The sequence below is a fragment of the Ailuropoda melanoleuca genome, chromosome 12, assembly GCF_002007445.2.
Source record: "Ailuropoda melanoleuca isolate Jingjing chromosome 12, ASM200744v2, whole genome shotgun sequence".
NCBI classification, from domain to species: Eukaryota; Metazoa; Chordata; class Mammalia; order Carnivora; family Ursidae; genus Ailuropoda; species Ailuropoda melanoleuca.
Window position 1 is genome coordinate 27,926,816 of NC_048229.1, and position 22,075 is coordinate 27,948,890.

Sequence of the window (22,075 nt, forward strand, 5' to 3'; positions counted from 1 at the left end):
CGTTTTCATTTAGAGTAGTCCTTCCTCAGCAGGCATCACTCTTCCCATCTCACTGGCCAGACTTCCGTCATAGGGTCACTCTAAGCAAAAACATGTCGTCCCAGAGGTGGACACATGAGAACATCATTGGGAATGACTGTTGTTACCCACACTGTTTCACAGTGTCTGACACAAAGGTCATCACCCATTGCAGTGCAACAATGTATTGTGAAAAGTCTCTCAAATTTAGACTAATCTTACCCCAGATACACATGAACTTCATGATGTATGCTAATAGATTGCCTATTCTTTTTTTCCCTAAAATTGATTGATTGATTGATTGATTGATTGATTGATTTGACAGAGAGAGATCCAGAGAGCACAAGTGGGGGAAACAGTAGAGGGAGTGGGAGAAGCAGGGTCCCCGGTGAGCAGGGAGATGGATGTGGGGCTTGATCTCAGGACCCTGGGATCATGCCCTGAGCCGAAGGCAGCCGTTTAACTGACTGAGCCACCCAGGTGCTCCTAGATTGCCTATTCTTTAGTGGTAGGCATAAAGAGTTGTTTAACCCCAAAATTATGTCATTTATGATTTTTTTTATAGAGTTATTTATTTATTTATTTAAGAGTGAGTGTGTGTGCACACACAAGTGGGATGGGAGGGGCAGAAGGAGAGGAAAGAGAATCTCCAAGCAGACTTCCCACTGAGCATGGAGCTCAATGTGGGGCTCAATCCCAGGACCCTGAGATTATGATCCGAGCCCAGATCAAGAGTCAGACACTTAACCGACTGAGCCACCCAGGTGCCCCTGTTATTTTTGATTTTATAAACCAAAAAAATATTGTTGTAGAGAAATGATTTTCCTTTACCATTCAAGATTATTCCATCTGGTCTAAGAATCACATTGTCTTAGGTTACAGGAGAGAGAAAATAAGGTTTAATTATGTGCACACAAAAACCCGTAATGAAATTGAGACCCAAAGAAATGACCAAGGCAGTTTTTATACTTTTTAGAGAAAGAGAAAAGAAAGCTGTAAGGAAGTGGCAGGATAAATCAAACTTATGTTTGTTCTAGGAATTCTGAAGAGAATTTGGGCTGGAGAAGTAAATTAATGAAAAGTAACAAGGTTTGCTCATGCAGACTTCTAAGCTTTAAGTTCCCTAGCTCTGGTGATAAGAACATCTCTTTACCTCTGGGTACAGAGGGTACCTATCACATGGGAGACTGATGTCCTACTTTCTGGAGAAAAAAATGGGGTCAGAGTGTTCTTTTTGCATTGATTGTTTAAGTAACTTTTAATTCAAAACAGTCAGTATGTGAAAGTGGCAGAGGGGCACGCTGCCCTTTTTCCCTACACAAAATTACAAAGATAGAACTGGGATTACCCCATAGGCAGGGACATCAGAAGCCTGGAGCTCTCGTTCCACAGCCCTGTCCAGACTCCCCCTCTTCTGCAGCTCTTTTTTTTTTTTTTTTAACTTATTTATTTGACAGAGAGAGAACACAAGCAGGGGCAGTGGCAGGCTGAGGGAAAGGGAGAAGCAGGCTCCCCACCAAGCAGGGAGTCCTATATGGGGCTCCATCCCAGGACCCCAGGATCATGACCAGAGCTGAAGCCAGACCTTAAGCGACTGAGCCACCCAGGCACCCCTCTTCTGCAGCTTTGTCCAGCTCTGGCCCCATTCTGGGCTCCCCTGTCACTGAACAGATTACAGGAGACCGGTTTTGGTTCACTGTTCCTCATGCATCCCATGGTATTTGCTCATACATTTCTGAAAAACACAAGTACATATATGGGAGCAAAAACTGAATGTTTTGGTGCCTAAATTTCTTCCTTATTAAATTCTGAGCTTTAAGATCCAACCCGTTTAGCACCTATTTTCCATTCCTGAACATTCTGAACCTTGCTCAGGTTTTAAAAAATACATATACATATATTTTGCCACATGATCACCACAATCAAGCTAATGAAAATATTTGTCACCTCACATGGTTAACTTCGTGTGTGTATGTGTGTGTGGTGAGAGAACTTAACATAGTCAATCCTAGCAGGTTTCAAGAGAATAATACAGAATTAAGTATAATCAACACGCTGTATATTAATCCAGTACTTATTCATTTCCCATAAGTGAATCTTTTTACCATTTGACCAACGTCTTGATATTTTTTCCCACTCTTAGCCCTTGGAAAGAAACGTTCTAATCTTCACATTTATGGTTTTATCTTTTTTTAGATTTCACAAACGCGTGGTTTCATATAGTATTTTGTTTTTGTTTTTGTTTTTCTGTGTGTGGCTCATTTAATAAAATGTCCTCCAGCTTCACCCCATTGCTGCATATGGAAAGATTTCCCTCTTTTTGGAAGCCAAAATATGTTTTCCATGTACATGCATATAATCACATTGTCTTTACATATTTGAGGTGGAGTGGAATACTAGATCCCAATTAAGGTCACTTTACATGTGGTTTATTTTCAGCTGAAGGCAGTGAGGACCTAGAAGACTCAGGAATGTTTATTTTGTTTGTTTGTTTTTTGAATGTTTGTTTATTTTTGCTTTGTTGTTGTTGTTTTGCCTATTTACTGCCTAAAAGAATTTATTTATTTATTTTTAAAGATTATTTATTTGACACAGAGAGAGAGAGAGAATACAAGCATGGGGGAGTAGCAAGGAGAGGGAGAAACAGGCTGCCGCTGAGCCGAGGGCTGGAGAGTGGGGCTCGATCCTAGGACCCTTGGATCATCACCTGAGCTGAAGGCTGATGCTTAACTGACTGAACACCCAGGTGCTCCAACAATTGTTACTTTGAATTAATGTCCTGCAACTATTGAAAATGTTCCCTTTGTCACTGATCTACAGGAATCCATAATGCCTACTGAGGAAGGGGTCAGGTTCTGAGATATTTGTGAAGGAGAACATTTCATGTTTAGGTCCTATCTGGATGCACTAAGTAGACCAGAGTTAAGAAAGTGTACAGGGGCACCTGGCTGGCTCAGTCAGGATAGCATGCAACTATTGACCACGGGTTTGTGAGTTTGAGCCCCATGTTGGGTTTAGAGATTACTTTTTAAAATGTATGAATAAACAGGATGAATATGTAACCCAGAATAACTGAGAAAATTGTGAAAAAGAAAGAGCCCTATTCTCTAGAATGTGACAAATTTACTGTCTAAGATGCATTAAAGATCACAGGACATGGGAGCTTTATGTGGCCTGAAATTTGCATATGTCTACCATCTTCTCATAATTAGATTTATATTGTGATTTACTTTCTTGTGGGCAATAATAGCATAGCAGGCATAACATGTTCTTTGGCACTCCTGAGGCAGCTGATGTTCAGTTTGTTTAGGAAATTTAGTTTTATACATAAGGCAAACTCACACAGGCATGAAATTCCAAAGACAGTGAAGCTACATGAATTTTTTAAAAATATTTTATTTATTTATTTATTTATTTACCTGAGAGAGACAGAGAGAGAGAGCAGGAGGAGGGGCCAAGGGGTTGGGGGGAGAAAGAGAGTCTCAAGCATACTCCACTCTGAGCACAGAGCCTGATGCGGGGCTCAATCTTAAAACCCTGAGATCATGACCTGAGGTGAAATCAAGTGTCAGACGCCCAACCAACTGAGCCACCCAGGTGCCCCTACAAGAAGTTCATATGAGCTAAGGAGAGGGGTAGCAGGAAGGTGAGAGGAGATAGTTGGAAAACAAATGTTGTCCTATTTGTTACAGGTAAGTGTCTTTGGTAAGGAGGAATTTCTATTAATATATCTCTTCCTGGTACAGGCTCTCCTTTCCATGGAAATTTAGGCAGTTGAAGGAGAGGTAAGGAGCTTTTCCTGAATCTACCTAATCTGGGTGTTGATTGCTTTTCTCTTAAAATAACCTTCCTGCCATAGTGGTCTAATTTGTGGTGGTCTACCTTGGCCCTTACACCCCTTTAACATTCATATATCTTGGAGGGTTTACTGAAAGTTGTGCAGAAACCATCACATTTAATCTGGAAAGTCCCCTTTCTTCTGGGTTTTTCTTTGCTTGTAGTTTGCCTGAGAACATGAAAGGTCTCACCTTTGTGTACTGGAGATCCTGGCTTTTGTGAGCAGAGGTTCTAAATCACATTTCCATCTTGTAAGTTTCTATTCTATTCCACACTCACGTCACAGACACACTCTTCTTTGTACTTCTTTGTATTTTCAGAAAAAGAGAACAAAAATCACATTAGGAACACGTTTATGTGAAAATTAATAACAGGAAATCTCACTGATGTGGAGTCAGGAGGTTTAGCAGACCGCATAGTCGATTGCAGACCCAACAGGAAGAGATGGACTTGACCTGAAATGAACCTGACCTCATACAGGTGTACTACTCTACTATCTCAGCCTTTGGAAGAGACTCTTTGCTTATTCCCCCCACCCCTGGGGAAATAGCTCAGCTAATGAAAAAGCACCACACTTCAAACTCCCAGTTTACTCCGATGGACTTTTAGCTTACAACACCCTTCACAACTTAACTCTTTTCTCCTTAAAAAGTGTACCTCTCCTTTGTTTCTTGGGCTTGCCCACAGTTTTGTCTCACCTTGTGTGTCCTGGATTGCAAGTCTCTTTTATTTCCGCATAAAGCCATCTTCTGCTGGTAAGACAACTGGTGATTTTTGTTTTTAAGAGTAACAGTCAACTGTCTTAAAATTCTAAAATTTAGCACAAATAAATAATTGAAACAAAATTTCAGTGAAATATAATGATAAGAAGTAATGGCTATTTTATTTGTATGGTGTGTGTTTATCTTCATAGCGTGATTAAACGATGGAAGCATTATCATCCATAAATAGATTTACAAGCTTTATGCCACTGAAAATATTTCTTAATTTTGGGACACCTGTGGGGCTCAGTCAGTTAGGCGTCTGACTTTGGCTCAGGTCATGATCTCAGGGTCCCGGGTTTGAACCCTGCCTCCAACACCCTGCTCAGCAGCAGGGAGTCTGCTTGTCCTTCTCCTTCTGCCTTCTTCCTGCTCATGCTCTCACTCTGTCTGTCTCTCTCAAATAAATAAATAAAATCTTTAAAAATATATATTTCTTCATTTCAGTCCACTATGACAACTTTCTACTCTATCACTTTCAATGTGTATGTAATCATTTTTTAAAGTATGGATACATGCCAAAAATGTAAAAGGTATTAGCGCAACTGAACCAAATGAGGGTGTGTGTACCTGATGGGTGACCAGCCAATAACTCAACTGAGATTTTGCAGTGAAGGAAGTTTGCCTTTTTGTTGGTGTGGTGCCTCCAGGGACAAGGGGGAGCTAAACTTCCTCCAGTGGCTTGCAAGTGGGGGTTTTTAAGGGCAAAATTTGGGGCAGGGGTCTCCTGAGAAGGTGGATGCCATTGACCGGAGGCCCATGGGGTCATGTTAGCAGGGGTCTCCTGAGAAGGTGTGTGTCCATAAGGTGATGTTAGCAGATGGTACGTAATAACTTCTGGTGCTGCCTTCCCTGGCACTCTGGAGTCCATTCCATCTCAGTAGACTTGGAGTCTGAAAAATACCTTTATTCTTTGTGTTCGAGATTTTATTAGGTGCATCTTGTGATTATATCCATAAGGTAGTGCTGATTAACCATTTGTAACCTAGTGGGGTTGCATTCCTCTCACTCGAGCCACGTGTATGTGTTCTTTGGTCAGTTCAGCTGTGCCTGGTGGGCATTATAACCTCTAGTGTTTATTCTTTTTATTTATTTATTTATTTATTTATTTATTTATTTATTTATTTATTTGACAGAGAGAGAGAGAGGCAGCCAGCAAGAGAGGGAACACAAGCAGGGGGAGTGGGAGAGGAAGAAGCAGTCTTCCAGCGGAGGAGCCTGATGTGGGGCTCAATCCCAGAACGATGGGATCATGCCCTGAGCCAGATGTCCAACAACTGAGCCACCCAGGCACCCCTCTAGTGTTTATTCTTTAACCTGAACTGACAAAGATAGATGGTGGCCTCAAATACCCTCTTTTTTTTTTTTTTTTTTTTTTTTAGTCATTAGTCACTCTTGGGGGCCAGGGTAATGACTGCCCTAGCTACTTCCTGCTCACAAGGGGCTCACAATGACCACTCTACCTACATGGTCCTCACAGGATTTGGGGAATAAAACTGCCTTGTACCCCATTGGAGGTATTCCCTAGTACTAGCTGGAGCTCTCATTCTTCACAGAGCTATTATTTTGAAACTCTCATGGATAGTCTTTTTTTTTTTTTTTTGAGATTTCATTTATTTATTTGACAGAGAGAGAGACAGCCAGCGAGAGAGGGAACACAAGCAGGGGGAGTGGGAGAGGAAGAAGCAGGCTCATAGCGGAGGAGCCTGATGTGGGGCTCGATCCCATAGCGCTGGGATCACGCCCTGAGCGGAAGGCAGACGCTTAACGACTGAGCCATCCAGGCGCCCCCTCATGTACAGTCTTAGAACAGCATCTTACTCTCTACTTTGTACCAAGGTAAATTAGGAAGATAATTAACAGAAGTGTCGATCCAAATGGAAAAATCAGTTTTAACATATACTGTACCCCTTGAGGAATCCAGGAGAAGAGGCTGTTGAGTTTAATAATTCTTGCAACATCGACCTAATTTCATGGGGAACGTATGAAAATAAGGAACCATTCCTGAATTGACCCTGTGACCTCAGCTGGAATTCAGTGTGCCTCTGTGCCCAGAGCAGTTTCAATATGCTTATGCATAAACCGTCAACCTTTGTACAGACGTGCATATATTATTTATAGCATCTAGACATTTTACCATTAGTTTAGAGTGAGTCTGAATAGGTCACTGTACACAACAAAAAGGTAACAATTTGTATGGTGAACAAGTAAAATGGTTGATGTCATAGCTACAAACGTTAGAGTCAATTTAAGCCAAGAATTTCTAGAAGTAAACCACGTAGCTAGCATTTCTTTAAGCCTGGGTGTCGGGCCATCCAAGGGTGATACTCGGTTCTCTACACGATCACTCCCCTGGGATGAAGGCTGAACATCCCGTGTGTGTACCGGCACAAGTCCCTCCTTGTGATTTCATCAGCATATCTGAAGTCACCTTATTTTGTAAAACAGCTTTTCTCACTAGCGGGACTTCTGAGTTTATCAAATAAATTGCATGATTAAAACACAGGTAAATGGTTGGGGCGCCTGGGTGGCACAGCAGTTAAGCATCTGCCTTTGGCTCAGGGCGTGATCCCGGCATTATGGGTTCGAGCCCCACATCAGGCTCCTCTGCTATGAGCCTGCTTCTTCCTCTCCCTCCCCCTGCTTGTGTTCCCTCTCTCGCTGGCTGTCTCTATCTCTGTCAAATAAATAAATAGGGGCGCCTGGGTGGCAGAGCGGTTAAGCGTCTGCCTTCAGCTCAGGGCGTGATCCGGCGTTATGGGATCGAGCCCCACGTCAGGCTCCTCCGCTGTGAGCCTGCTTCTTCCTCTCCCACTCCCCCTGCTTGTGTTCCCTCTCTCGCTGGCTGTCTCTATCTCTGTCGAATAAATAAATAAAATCTTAAAAAAATAAATAAATAAATAAATAAAATCTTAAAAAAAAAAAAAAACATAGGTAAATGGTTGAAAGAAATTATAAACCTGGTGTCTGGGTCCTGAGTGCTGCCCGTGGGAAGATGTGTAGATGTCAGGCTTGAAGTCTCTTCAGATGGAGTGAGCACAGGTAGCGGCAATGGGAGAGATTTTCCTGGTCTGCAGTTGGAATGTCTCTGCGTTTTCTGAGTGGCACATAGGGCAACAGAAGTGGCCCACTGTAAACACGGGCCATTGTGGCAATTTCTCTGAGTAGACCTGGAGTCCTCTAGCTTTCCTTTGAAGGAAAGAAGGGCAGTTTTAGTTCTCAGTGACTTCAAGTCAAGAGACTGGAGAAAATTGGGAACCTTAGTGTGAAGAGTCATAGCCAGATACTCCAGGAAATCAAAGAGCTCAGGATCCAGTCCAGTTTTATAGGCATACAACAAACATTTAGAAATAGCTTATCCAAGGGGCGCCTGGGTGGCTCAGTCTGTTAAGCAGCCAACTCTTGATTTTGACTCAGGTCATGATCTTAGGGTTGTGGGATGGAGCTCCTCATGGGCTCTGAGTTCAGGAGGGAGTCTGCTTGGGGATTCTATTTCCCTCTCCCTCTGCTCCTCCCACTATTCACGCACATTCTCTCTCTCTCTCTCTCTCTCTCTCTCTCACACACACACACACACACATAAATAATCTAAAGAAAAATTAAAAAAAAATAAAAATACTTAATGAGAACTGGAATCTAACATCCAAAAAGGTGTATTGCTAAAATAAATTTTTTCTCTCTGATATTATCCTCATTTTTACCAAAGATAGTCAAATTATGACTAATTTTCTTGTAAAATAAACCTGTTTCGACAAACTTGGCCTCATTATTTATGTAAGGGCAGCTAGAATAGTGACTGGCTATATAGGTTCTTTTATTTATTTATTTTTTTAAATTTTATTTATTTATTCNTTTTTTTTTTTTAAAGATTTTATTTACTTATTCGACAGAGAGAGACAGCCAGCGAGAGAGGGAACACAAGCAGGGGGAGTGGGAGAGGAAGAAGCAGGTTCCCAGCTGAGGAGCCTGACATGGGGCTCAATCCCAGAATGCTGGGATTACGCCCTGAGCCAAAGGCAGACGCTTAACGACTGCGCCACCCAGGCGCCCCTATATAGGTTCTTTTAGATCTGCTTTGCTGGAACTCTTTGTAAGAAATTCCAGATTTGGGGCGCCTGGGTGGCACAGTGGTTAAGCGTCTGCCTTCCGCTCAGGGCGTGATCCCAGCGCTATGGGATCGAGCCCCACATCAGTCTCCTCCGCTATGAGCCTGCTTCTTCCTCTCCCACTCCCCCTGCTTGTGTTCCCTCTCTCGCTGGCTGTCTCTGTCAAATAAATAAATAAAATCTTAAAAAAAAAAAAAAAAGAAATTCCAGATTAAAAAAAAAAAGAAATTTCAGATTTAACATTTAACTGACTTTGAGGCTAAGAAGCCAAGCCAAATACCTGCCATCAGACTCACCTGCTTCTCTTGTTGAGGTCCCCAAAATATCTTAAGGTTCTTGAGCCTGCCAGGAAGTGACCACATGATACATTCTTTAAATATATATGTCCTTTATATTGGCTATATTAATATGGATGAAATTATAAATCTTATCATGTCTTTGAAATGTAAACAGAGCCCACAATCTCCTGAGACTGAAGAAAAGTATGAAAAAAAAAAAAAAAGAAAAAGGAAAAGGGGGGAAAAGCCCTTTTAAAATACAAACTGCTGAAAGAACTTTTATGCCCAGACTTTAGCATCTCTGATAACAGGCAGATATGCTCCAAATATCCACCTTGGAGAAATTAGATACTCTTTCTCTGCCCTTGTTATAAATATTCTACCCCATCTTCTCTAGGACCTCAGAACAAGTCTTTGACATGAGAACTTTAGGGAGAAGCTCTTCATAAAAATGAATGAATGAATGAATGAATGAATGAATGAATGAATGAATACAGGGAAGTATTTAAAAATTGGGCCTATAATGTTCTCTCCACAAATAGGAAAACAAAATTGAGATTTTGTTTACATCTTGTCTTCTTTGTGTGTGTCCATATATGCTGTAAATGTAAGATATTTTCTCTACCTCCAAGTGGTATTGCTAAAATTAATATGTAAAGGAGCTCTACTTAGTTGGTTTGAAGGCGAGTTCTTGTAGGATTGGATATTCTAAAAGTCAGAAAGATAGGAACTAACCCAAATGTTTCTCAAGTTCATGTGATCTGGGAAAATATTCTGTATTAAAGCTAATTTAAGGTTGTTGCTTTAACTAAAATAGACATGTCTTGGGGTGCCTGGGTGGCTCAGTCTGTTAAGAATCTGACTTTCAACTTAGGTTCAGATCATGATCTCAGGGTCATGAGATGGAGCCCTATTGCGGGCTTCACGCTGGTTGGGGAGGGGGAGGAGTCTTCTTCCCTTCCTCTCCCTCTCCCCCTCCCTCCCCCCCCACCCCTGCCCCTGTGTGCCTGCCTGTGCACATTTGAGTGCACTGTCTCTGTCTCTCTCAAATAAATAAATAAATAAATAAATAAATCTTTTAAAAAATACATAAATAAATTAGACATGTCTTTAGAGTTATCAGCATTAACTAAGTTTTTTTTATTCTATTTGTGTTTATTGAAAGTCAAATAAGTTCATGGTATTTCTGTTGCAAAATTTATCCAAAAAAAAAATTAGAATAATGTTAGACTATGTCTAATGCCTCAAAGTTTTAGTGGGTAATCTAAGCATAATTTTTTTAAAAAGATTTTATTTATTTATTCGACAGAGATAGAGACAGCCAGTGAGAGAGGGAACACAAGCAGGGGGAGTGGGAGAGGAAGAAGCAGGCTCCCAGCGGAGGAGCCTGATGTGGGGCTCGATCCCATAACACCGGGATCATGCCCTGAGCCGAAGGCAGACGCTTAACCGCTGTGCCACCCAGGCGCCCCTCTAAGCATAATTTTTAACATCAAGTAAATTAAATAGATGGAGGGGCACCTGGTTGGTTCAGTCAGTGGAGAAAGCAACTCTTGATCTTGGGGTTGAGAGTTCAAGGCCCATGTTGGGTATAAAGCTTACTTTAAAAAGAATTAAATAGATGTAAAAAATATAATAAAAAATTAAAATTAAAATTGAAAATTAAATAGATGTAAGTAAAATAAAAAGGTTTGTAGGTAAACTTTTAATAGCTTCTAAATCTTTGGTAACCTAAAATTTTAAAGTTTTGCTAAGTTAAATGATGAGTAAAGTTCAGTTCATGGATAGCCCAGATCATTTCAGAATAAGATAAAATATTAAAACATTAAGTACTGAACATAGTTTATCTATTTTTATCTTATCATAAAGAAACTAAAGTTAAATTTGGGTCTGTTAATAAACATATATTTTGCTTTATTAAAAGATTGTACTATGAAAATATATATACGTGTTTCTAAAAATTTTGAATTATATCCATAAATTGGCAATCTAAAGAATTCTGTTTTAACAGACATTTCACCATTGCTTCTTACTTAATTTACACTAGAAATAAGGTTTCTAAGCATTAAGAATTCTAATAAATGTACTTAAGACTATTCGAAATAATAAGGGAAATAACTCGGTAGGCAAGGAAAGTTACGAGCTGAGTTTTTGGTAAGAAAAATGATGAGGAGGGGCACCTGCGTGGCTCAGTCATTGGGCGTCTGCCTTCGGCTCCGGTCATGATCCCAGCGTTCTGGGATTGAGCCCCTTGTCAGGCTCCCTGCTCAGCGGGAGGTCTGCTTCTCCCTCTCCCACTCCCGCTGCTGGTGTTCCCTCTCTCAGTGCCTCTCTCTGTCAAATAAATAAATAAAATCTTAAAAAAAAGAAAAAAAGAAAAATGATGAGGAATAAAAATACATATTCATTGACAGAAAATAGTTTTGTCCCAAAATAAGACTGGTTCTTTCAAGAGGACAAAAAATAAGACAAAATCTGAATGTAAAAAAGAAAGTTGTAGGTTTATGTTGAAAGAATCTTTGGAAGGAATTTTATGTGTGGTCACATAAATTTTATGCATGTCTCCTCCCCCATAAGCTGAAAATCAGGTACAACTGGGGGCAGCAGGACCTGGCTCAATTCTAGAGCTTCTGTCCTTAATAACCGTGATTGACCACCAATCCTCAACACAATGCCAACATCCCAAAATTGCTGATAAGGAGACATCCACCTGGCAGTGAACAGAAAGCAAAGAAGGAGAGAGAGTTTGGAGCCCAGACTCTATTTCAGGGAGATAGGTGATGGATCAGGTGGGGAGAACTCCCCAGAGAGTCACCAATGGGCTGATCTTTCCCTCTTGGGTGTCTCGGTTTCTTCCAGCAGCAGTCTAGAACTGCCGTGGGGACTTGGAGCCCTCAATGATCTATCCTTACGTGTGTATCCGCTGGTGATCCAGAAATCAGTTATCATGGGGGGATTTCCCTGGAAGACCGCTGGCATCAAGGAAAAACCTCAGACACTTTCCCTCAGTGAGTTTCTTCCCAACTACCAGGCTTGAAATGGTTCAGAGGTCGGGATAAAGAAAGTGTGCACTTATTACAGTGAAAGCGAAGCCCCAGAGCCAGTTAGAGCAGCAGCAAGGGAATGGGGAGCAAGCTCCAGGAGTTGTCCGAGTTCTAGGCTGGAGAACAGCTGAGTGAGCCGCGGTGCATGCTTGCAGGGCTGACTGCTCTGCCTGGGCATTCCCAGACAAGCAGATGCTGCAGCCAGGCAGAGTGCACTGAAGTAATTCAGGGCACAAAGAGAGTGGGGAAGAAAGAACAGGTTCCCGGGCCGTTCTTCCAGTTCTCCTTCTTCCCTGGGGGAACAGACCAGTTACACAGAAAAGCACAGACAGAAATGACATCGCTGTTACAGTGACTCTGTTTCCCAGACGAGGAACTTAGCAGGTCCTGAAAGTCAAAATGCTGCACGGACTCAATTTGGGGGTATTGCTGTTCCCCTGAATGTCCCTTCCTCGTCGCCAAGATGGCAAAGTGGGACATTTTAGGGCAGCCTGCCCTTGTCCCTTACCCAAACTTGGGAAGACAGAACTGGTAATAGTGCATAGGCAGGGAGATCAGAGCTCTCCCTCCACAGCAGCCCCCCCGCCCCCGCCAGATCCCTGCTCCTTTGAAGCTTTGCCCAGGCCTGGCCCCACCCTCGTCTCTCCCCTCACTGAACAGAGGAGAGGAGATGAGAGTTGGTTTGTCGCTCCTCCCACATTGTAAGCAGAAAGAGTTAGGGGTCCCCAGCCAAAGAAAGAGGAGTTGTTTTAAGTCCCCAGCTATTTCCTGTGATCTATGCCTTATGGGCTCTGCTTGTCCTCGCACACTTCCTGCAGAGCTTCCTAGAATGTGTCAGAACCACAGAGCAATGCAAAAACCTCAGTAGCTCAGGAATTTAAGGGAACAAAGGGAATGAGAAAACTAACAGTCTGGCCTAACCGTATCAGAGATGATTAATCAGTGGCACAAATTTCCAGCGCTGTTTGAAAACGAAGCAGGCCCTGCATTCCTTTCCTGAGATAAGGAGCCCAGAGCCTCATTCCGTTTGCACCCGCGCTGAGAGCTCGCTCCACAACCCTTTCCCTAGTCTGACAGTTACCTCTGCCTCCTGATAATGTTAGAGCCTCCGTCGTGGGAGGAGCACGAGACTCATTAATATAACATAGGATGCCTGTAGGCGCGGTCACCTGCTCATTAACATAACATAGGATGCCTGTAGACACGGTCACCTGTGCCACCCCATGCCTGCCTCTACCTGGGATGACAGAACTCCTCATTCTGAATATTCATCCTAACCCTAAATTAAAGGAACCCACTCACCCCTGCTCAGGGAGTCATGGCTTTGGAAGTTCTTCCCAGTGATCTTTTTATTTGCTGCAACCCAAAAGCTGATTTATGGGAGCAAAGAACTGTATGTTTGGTTTCCAAATTCTGTCTTCTCAGATTCTGTGCTTTAAGAGCCAACCGATTCAGCACCCTGTTTCCTACTTCTGAACATCCTGTAGTTGCTCAAGGTTTTTGTTTTTTGTTTTTAAAGATTTTATTTATTTGACAGAAAGAGAGAAAGCATGGTGGGGGGAGAAGCAGAGGGAAAAGCAGACTCCTCTCTGAGCGGATGCAGGATTCTGTCCCAGGACCCTGGGATCAAGACCTGAGCTGAAGGCAGATGCTTAACTGACTGAGCCACCCAGGCACCCAGTTGCTCAAGTTTTAAAAAGTAAATACAAATATACATTGTGAAGTGACTGCCACAATCAAGCTAACGAACACATACCTCGCATAGCTAAGATCTGCATGTGCGGTGAGAACGCTTAACATGCTCTCTCCCAGCAAATCTCAAGTACATAATACACTACTATTAATTATAGCCAGAGTGATGTGTATTAGACCTGGAACTGACCTATTTAGCATCGCTCCTAACTCAGGAAATGAACAGGTGAGCCCTGGTGCACTACCTTGGCCAAGAGCTCTGTCCAAGGGAATGAATCCCAAGGGGGCTGGACAAAATGAAAGGATAGCTCCTGGCTGGGTTTGCCCACACTGTTGATGAAAAAACTCCTATAAACCCATCACAAGAGAAGCCAAGAACTCAAGTGATAAGAGATTGGAAAAGCGAAAGGGAAAAATGTATTTTGGGGAGAGGAGGTAGGGTCAAGCCTTAATAACTGACCTCTCTACCAATGGGATGGACACCTAGTGTTTTATAGGGAGAGGTTCAGGAGGGACAAGCAAGAGAGCAGGCAGGGAGCACACGATCATGCATGGGGGTTGGTATGTGTTCAGTGCACGATCATGAGCAGAGAAGGAGCAGAGAAGGGGTTGAGGTCTTGCAGGCGTTCTGTGGCTATCAGGGCTTTTCTGGTCTGGCGATTGGAACGTTCTGGTCATTTCAAAACATCTTCATCAACGCCTAAAAAAAGTGTGATAAAAAGTAAGAATAATGGGTTTCACAGCATGAGTTAAGCGGTCTTATCTATTTCTGGTTTTAACTGTTGGGGTCTGCAGTTGAGCAAGAGGGCTAGCTGACAGACCTTCGGTAATTATTTATCCTGCCTAAGTGAATCTTTTTACCATTTGACTAGCAGCTCAACATTTCCCTCATCCTCAGCCCCTGACAACAGACATGCTAATCTTCACATTTATGATTTTAACTTTTTATGGATTCCACATATATGTGGATTATATGTGATTATATACAGAATTGTGTTTTTTTCCTGTGTTTGGCTTATTTAACTTGGCAAAATGTCCTCTGAGTACATCCTGTCGCAAACGGAAATAGTTCCTCACTTTTGAGGCTGAAATAGACACACATGCACACACACACGCGTGCGCACACACACACACATTACCTTTTTCTTTTCTCTTTTCTTTTCTTTTCTTATTTCTTAATAGGCTCCATGCCCAGTATGGAATCCAGTGCAGGGCTTGAACTCACAACACCGTGATCAAGAGTCAAATGCTTAACCAACTAAGCCACTTTTCTTTATTCATTCAGGAGAGAATATGGGATGTCAAAATAAATCACTTTGCATGTGGATTGTTTTGAGTTGAAGGCGGTTAGGACCCAGCAGACTCAGGTAATGTTATTTTGCCTCTCATTTAACTGCCAAAGAAATTAGATAGGGGACCTCAATCTAGAAGAGAGCTAATACTAGAGATAATGTTTTTTATGAGAAAGAGTCACCTGCCTGTTGTGGAAAACATTTACCAACATTTGCTATTTCCTTTTTCCTGTGACTATACTTCCCCCTTTTTGAAATTCTAAATTCTAAATTCTGCCCCCTTCTCCTTAGGTCAGAATGGCATATCAGCATCATTTGCTTATCTTTGAGTCTAGTATCTTTGGGGTTCTTATAATGAATAAATTAAATTTGTTTTTCTCCCATGAATAATCTGTTTTATGTCAGTTTAATTATTAGACCAGCCAAAGAATCTAGAAGGAAGAAAAGAGTTTTCCTCTCTACACGTTCATCCCAATCCGTAGGACAACTGTAGTAAGACAACTTCATATTTTATAGTGAGAAACCACTTACTATTATCTAGAATGGCTAACACAGAAAAAAAAAGGATAATATCAAATTTCAGTGGAAATGCTGAGCAATTAGAATTCTCATACATTGCTGATAGGAGTGTAAAAAGTGGTTTCACTTTAGAAAACTGGCAGTTACTCATGAAAATAAATATTTACCTACGAAAGGGTGATGTAGGAAATATGTTGGGGCTCAGAGCCCATGGCCAAGAAAGAATTGAGTCATCTTTGGTGCAAAAATGTGGTTTTATTACTCACCATTTTTATTAATGAGACAGGACCCCTGGGCAGAAAAAGCTGCACTGAGGTCATGAGGAAAGGTAGATTATACCCTTCCAAGTGGGGAGGGGGTGAAGGATAATGTAAGTCTCTAGGGAATTTTGGAAGCAAGATTTCCAGGACCTTGAGGGGTTAGGTAAAGGTCATTTATTACTGTCTAATAAGACCTTAGTCATGAGACCCTTAAGATGTGTATCAGTGGGCCATATGCTTAGAGGATGATTGCCAACGTATATCTTGGGGGGGGGGTAGAGATAACGGAAGTTTCCAAAAGAATTTTTATATGTTAAAGTAGACTTACAGGATCCTGGGGGTTGGGCTAAGATTGCCTTTTGCCCTTTGCAAAGTATTAACATCAAGGCAGCTGAGCTTCACTCTACCTGTTTTAAGGACTTGTCAATGGGCTGTAGGAAATAAGGATATTGAATTTTTCTCTTGCTTTTGCTTCCACATCAAGGGGAGCATTTTGTCACCCCAAAATACGTCTTTTTGGCATAAGGATTATTTTAGACGGGTTATTTTATAGATACAGCGATGAAGGTGCCTGGTCAGCTCCCCAAACGCTTTCCAATAGGATCCCGTGTGGAGTTCCAAAAAGGATCCTATCTGGTGCCCTCCCCCTCAGATTCTGTCCATTGGTTTGGGCCAAAACAGCAGTGTGGTGTTAATGAAGGGCTCCGGGTGATTCTCGGTGAGGCCAGGGGTAAGCACCAGGGCTTCCCGTTATTTTATGAGAGTTGAGATCAGGCTTTGGCTCAAGGAGAGGTAACAAGATCTCTGCTCCATGAGTCTGGGAGGGTCAGGTCTACGCAGCACGCGGTTCCCGTGCTGTAGAACCTGTGGGCGTCTGTGGGACGTGAGGCCCCTTGAGAGTGTTGCTGGGTGGCCTGGGGAGACCCTGGCCCATTCCAAACATGTTGCTTAAGTGTCCTCCTCTTGTCACAGGAAACAAGTCAGGGGCATACAGAGCACAGCAAATGAGTGCCGCCAACAGGAAAGTTTACTGACACGAAGTACACTCTCGAGATGGGCGAGCAGGAGATCCCGAGAGAGAGCCGGGAGCCCGCGGCTTCGGCTTTCTCTGCGTGACTGACAGTTGTTACCCAGCGGGTGGACTATTTACTGCTCGGGGTGGGAATTTCTCGAGAGCAGGGTTTCCGCGCCTTTTCTTCCTTATTTGGTCAGGCGCTTCCGGTCGTGGCGCCCGCCATCTTGGGCCCGGCTGGTTGGATCTGGCTTCTCGGGCGCTGCTGCCCGGAGGGGCCTCTACCTTCGCTCGTCGGTGCCCGCGGCGGTCCCCTCGCTCTGGTCCAGGGATCCGGTGAGAACCCGGCTGACCGCCGACGCTCACCAGAGCAGAGCCGGGAAAGCTCAGAGATCGGGCTCCGCGTAGGAGCTCGTTGTTGCTGCCTGGCTCCTGACACAAAGGACGAGGAAGTTGGGCCTTTTCTGCATTTCGCGGTCCTGCCTGCAGGCGACCGGCTTACGTGTGAAGAGCCTCTGCTGGTGGCTCTCAGGGCATTTTCTCCGGATGCGGCTGTGATTTCTCCACGAATCTGCCCCGGGCAAGAAATCCCGAGAACGAGGTGAAAGGAGAAGAAATGGCCCGTTCTCCGGTAAGCCTTGCGTCCCAGGTCAGAGGCCCTGTCATCCTTTCCTCCTGGAATTCCAAAGCAATTAGAAGTTGCAAATGTCGATTCCTCTAGTTCTGACGTTCCTATCCTAGGAGCGTTTTCACCTATTTTTAAAAACCTTTTTAAAAAAGGATATTGAGGGGTGCGTGGGTGGCTCGGTCCATAAGACGTGGGACTCTTCATTGTTGGTTCAGGTCGTGATCTTGGGGTGGTGAGACTGAGCCCCGCGTGGGGCTCCCCACTGGCTGGGGAGTCTGCGTCTCTCCTCCCTTCCCCCCCCTTCCCCCCTGCTCAGGGGCGCATGCACGCACTCTCTCTCCCTCTCTCTAAAATAAAATAATTTTTTTTAAAGGATACTGAAATTTAGCTCTTTAGGATACTTTGCCATATTCCAGAGCCCTCTTTCCCTTCCCTCCGACCTGGCTCCCAGTAGAACACGCACAATTGTCAGTGTGAATTAATGTCTTGCGTCTATCAAGAATGTGCCCTCTGTGACAGAGCCACAGGGGAAAGCAGTGAATGAAAGATTTCTGTTGTGGCTGTGGTCTAGTCCTGGGATATCAGCCAAGGGGGACATTTCACGTCTAGGACCCACCTGGGAACTTTAATGGCTGTGTGTACCCCAGGATTAAGAAAAGGCACAGATAAGCAGGATGGGTATGCGTCCCAAATAACTCAGAAAGTTCTGGAAAAGAAACAGCCTTGCTGTTCAGAATGTGAAAGAAAGATGCTCTATTTAATAAACTACACTAGAAGGGCGCGTGGGTGGCTCAGCCGGTTAAGTGACCGACTTTTGATTTCAGCTCAGGTCGTGATCGCAGGGTCGTGGGACTGAGCCCAACGTCTGTCTCCCACGCTCAGCGGGTAGTCTGCTTGAGATTGTTTCCCTCTGCCCCTCCCCTGGCTCACACTTCCTCTCCGGCTCTTAAATCTTAAAAAACAAAAACAAAAAAAACCGAAAAATACACTGGACATTACAGGTCGTGGGCGCTACATGTGGCTTGTGATTTGTATAAACCCACTGTTTTCTCATAATTAGATTCATAATTCTGATTTACTTTTGGGGGCAGTGATAATATGTCCTTCCGTGTGCTGCAGACACTGATACCGATTTGCCTCATTGCAGCTGATGTTAACGTCTTTTACTTGGCTTGGTGCTCTCTGCCAGATTCCTCCTGTATAATGTAAATATGTCTCTCAGTCTTTCATAACGATTAGATGGATTTACTGAGAGATGTTCAGAAGCCATCACATTCAAACTGGAAACTCCTTTCTTCGGCGTTTCTCTTTGCTTGTAGTTTCCATTGGAAAATGAAGGCTCTCTCTCTTGAGGCCTGGAGATACTGACTCTGGGGGTGGTGTTTGTAAATAATTCAGGCCGTTGTCCTGCAAGTTTCTCTTTTACTCCACATCCATGTCTCAGACATACTCTCTTTGTGTTTTCAGAAAAAGAAAATCACGTAATTAACATGTTCGAGTGTCTTAAAATTCTAAAACCTAACATAGCATAAATGATGATTGGAAGAAAATTTTTAGTGAAATACTAGACTCAGAAATGTTAGCGGTTTTCTTTTTATCCCCAAATTTTTATTTAAATTCTAGTTTGTTAACGTACATATAGTGTATAGCTGTTTTCTTTATAGCATTCTGTGTGTTTGTCTTTATAGTGTGATTAAAAGACAGAAGCATCATCACACATGGATTTATAAATTTTATAGCATTGAAAATGTTTCTTCAGTTACTATGACAGTTTGTACTGTCACTTTTATTTATTTATTTATTTTTTTTTAAAGATTTTATTTATTTATTTGACAGAGATAGAGACAGCCAGCGAGAGAGGGAACACAAGCAGGGGGAGTGGGAGAGGAAGAAGCAGGCTCATAACAGAGGAGCCCGATGTGGGGCTCGATCCCACAACACCGGGATCAGATGCTTAACTGCTGTGCCACCCAGGCGCCCCTGTACTGTCACTTTTAATGTGTATGTAATTGCTTTTTACATGTGTGGATTTGTGCCTAAAATGTAAAAGGTCGATCAGTTTTGTGTCAATGCCTTCTTGTTTCCATCTCTCTTCTCAGATGGCAGCAGGCTTGTCTCTGGATATTGTCCTGGGTGTCATTTTAGATCGACTGTAGGTCAGACAACCCAGATTAAAAACTAATACCTTCCATGTACTGGATGTTTGTCAAAATACTCTCATAAAAAGAAGAATATGTTCTGTTAGATTATTATTACGTGTGCATTAATTTGTGAAAAGTCATTAGAATGCTATCTAGTAACCAGTAAATGCTCAAAAAGTATTGTGCCGTTCTTGCTATTATAGTAGAACCTGTAAATGCCTTCAGTTTCAAGTCCACCAGGAATTCTTAGAATTCTACCTGTTTGTTATTTAAAAAAAAAAAAAATATGTATCCCTTGGCCCATAGGCCGCTGCCTCCACCAGAAGTGCAGACTCCGATCCCACTCCAGAAGTCTGGAACAGAATCTGCATTTTTACAAGACCTATAATGCACTGTTGTGAAATTCTAACTCACATTAGAACTTGATAAGTACGTTTGTAACCCACTAAAACATTCCACCTAAGAAGTAGACACAACTTACACTGTATGATACAAATGCAGTTCTCAATAATGTGTATGCTTGTGTAGATGCCTTCATTTGACAAGTTATCTTAGGTAAACACACAGTATTTATAATGATTTTGTGGTTCATATGCCATCCTCTTACCTTAGAGCTGGAAAATATGTTAGAGTACATTAGTGTGTTAAAAATTATCTTATGGGGACACCTGGATGGCTCAGATGATTAAGCATCTGCCTTCAGCTCAGGTCATGATCTCCAGGTCCTGGGATAGAGTCCCACCGAGGGCTCCCAGCTCAGCAGGGAGTCTGCTTCTCCTTCTGCCTCAGCCCCTCCCCCCTGCTTGTGCTCTCTCTGTCTCTGTCTCTCTCTCTCAAATGAATAAATCTTTAAATAGAAATTATCTTACGGATACAGCAGGAAACACACCTAAGCCACAACCAGTTTTCCTTAATATAACCGAACGAACATGAGTTCACTCCTTGGCGAGTCACAGATAGAAAGCACACCAGGTAAAGTTGTGACACACAGGAAATTTTATTTGCAGCAAATAAGGAGATCGTTGGGAATAACTTCCAAAGCCTTGACTCCCCAAGCAAGGGTGAGCGGGTTCCTTTTATTTAGGGTTAGGATGAATATTTAGAAAGGGGAGCCTTGTCATTTTTTGTAGAGGTGGGCATTAGGTTGTGCACATGCCTTAAGAAAACCAGTCTGTATACTTTGTGTGTTATGTAAATGAGTGGAGATTCAGTATTATTATGAGGTAAAGGTAACTCGGTCACTCCATGGTCCAGCTGTAGGTGTGATTTGGAGGTTAAGCTCAAACTGGCCTAGGCCCTGGAGCTCTTTGTCAGAGCAGTCCTTATTGCTTGAGTAAGTTCCCATTATGGGGGGCTATGCCCATCAGGTCTTTTGCCTGAGTTGAAAGAGAAGCTGGAAAGAAGAGCTTAAGGAAAATGTGGGACAAAGCTTGCAGGGTACATGCAGGTGAGCAGTAAAGGTCTGGTCTTGGGGTCTAGCTGGTGACAAATCCCTCCTCGGGTTTCATTCCCCTCATTCTTGAGGGACACAAGGAAAAGGTCCATCTTTTGGAGCTACTTTCCTGCTAGATTTGGGCATATCATAAGGATTGGTTGAGGAGCAGGATTTTTCCTCAGCTAGTTTTAGATATGCTTGTGGGTCTCCCAGGTTTAACCCCAAGCGGCTCATATCCTCGTGTTAGTACAATTTGTGATTTTATAGTCTCTGTGCTTGGACACAAATTGTACCAAGCAGTTAAGTATGCAAGGTCTAAAAGGCAATAAGAGCAGTGTTTTGTTAGTTTCTTTTTGTTACAGTCTCCTGACATTTACTAGGGAATTTATCCCCCAGGGATGGCGCACTGTGTTTATAGCTTTTAGCGTCTTGAGGATAATAGTGGCAAGAAGTAAAATTAAGAAGGTGTTCATTGTGGGGCGCCTGGGTGGCTTAGTTGGTTAAGTGCCCAGCTCTTGATTTTGGCTCAGGTCTGATCTCAGGGTCATGGGACTGAGCCCAGCATCTGGCTCCCACGCTCACTGGGGAGTCTGCTTGAGATTCTTTCCCAGTGGGCCCCCCCTTCCTCCCTTTCTCTCTCTAAAATAAATAAGTCTTTAAAAAAAAACCCTCCAAAAAACAAGTAAAACGCACTAGACATTACAGGACACGGATGCTACATATAGCTTATAATTTGTATAAATCCACTGTTTTCAGGTAAGAGAGAGAGCTCTGTGCTCAGTGCATTCTGCTTGAGATTCTCTCCCTCCTCCGTCTGTTCCTCCTCCCCCACCCCTGCTTGCTTGTTCTCTCTCAAATACATAAATAAAATCTTAAAAAAAAAAGTGTTCATTGTAAAATCAGACCAAGTCAGAGGGGTCTAGGACATCTGTTTTGCCATGTATTAACAATAAGCTGTGGTATTTATTACTCAACAGTCACAGAGAGAATGATTTAATCTGTGAAAGAGGCCTGGCAGCAGACAATAAGGCTGAAGAAACCAGAACAGCAGA

General features: G+C 42.8%; 2 protein-coding genes across 6 annotated transcripts in view; both read left to right on the forward strand.

The window, feature by feature from the left end:
- The window catches only part of LOC105234925 (zinc finger protein 850), a 265,552-nt gene that overhangs the window by 198,295 nt on the left and 45,182 nt on the right, over positions 1-22,075 (forward strand).
- Positions 16,985-22,075, forward strand: part of LOC100482033 (putative protein ZNF720) — a 181,386-nt gene continuing 176,295 nt past the window's right edge. Inside the window, exon 1 of one of the 5 annotated variants that reach the window (XM_034639104.1) lies at positions 16,985-17,450. Coding sequence is in view for 1 of the 5 variants with exons in the window: in XM_034639106.1 (XP_034494997.1) it covers positions 17,436-17,450 (15 nt within the window). In the remaining 4 variants the exon portion in view is untranslated. The remainder of the gene's footprint in view (positions 17,451-22,075) is intronic. The other 4 variants (XM_034639106.1, XM_034639105.1, XR_004619164.1 and 1 more) reach the window with 4 other exon arrangements.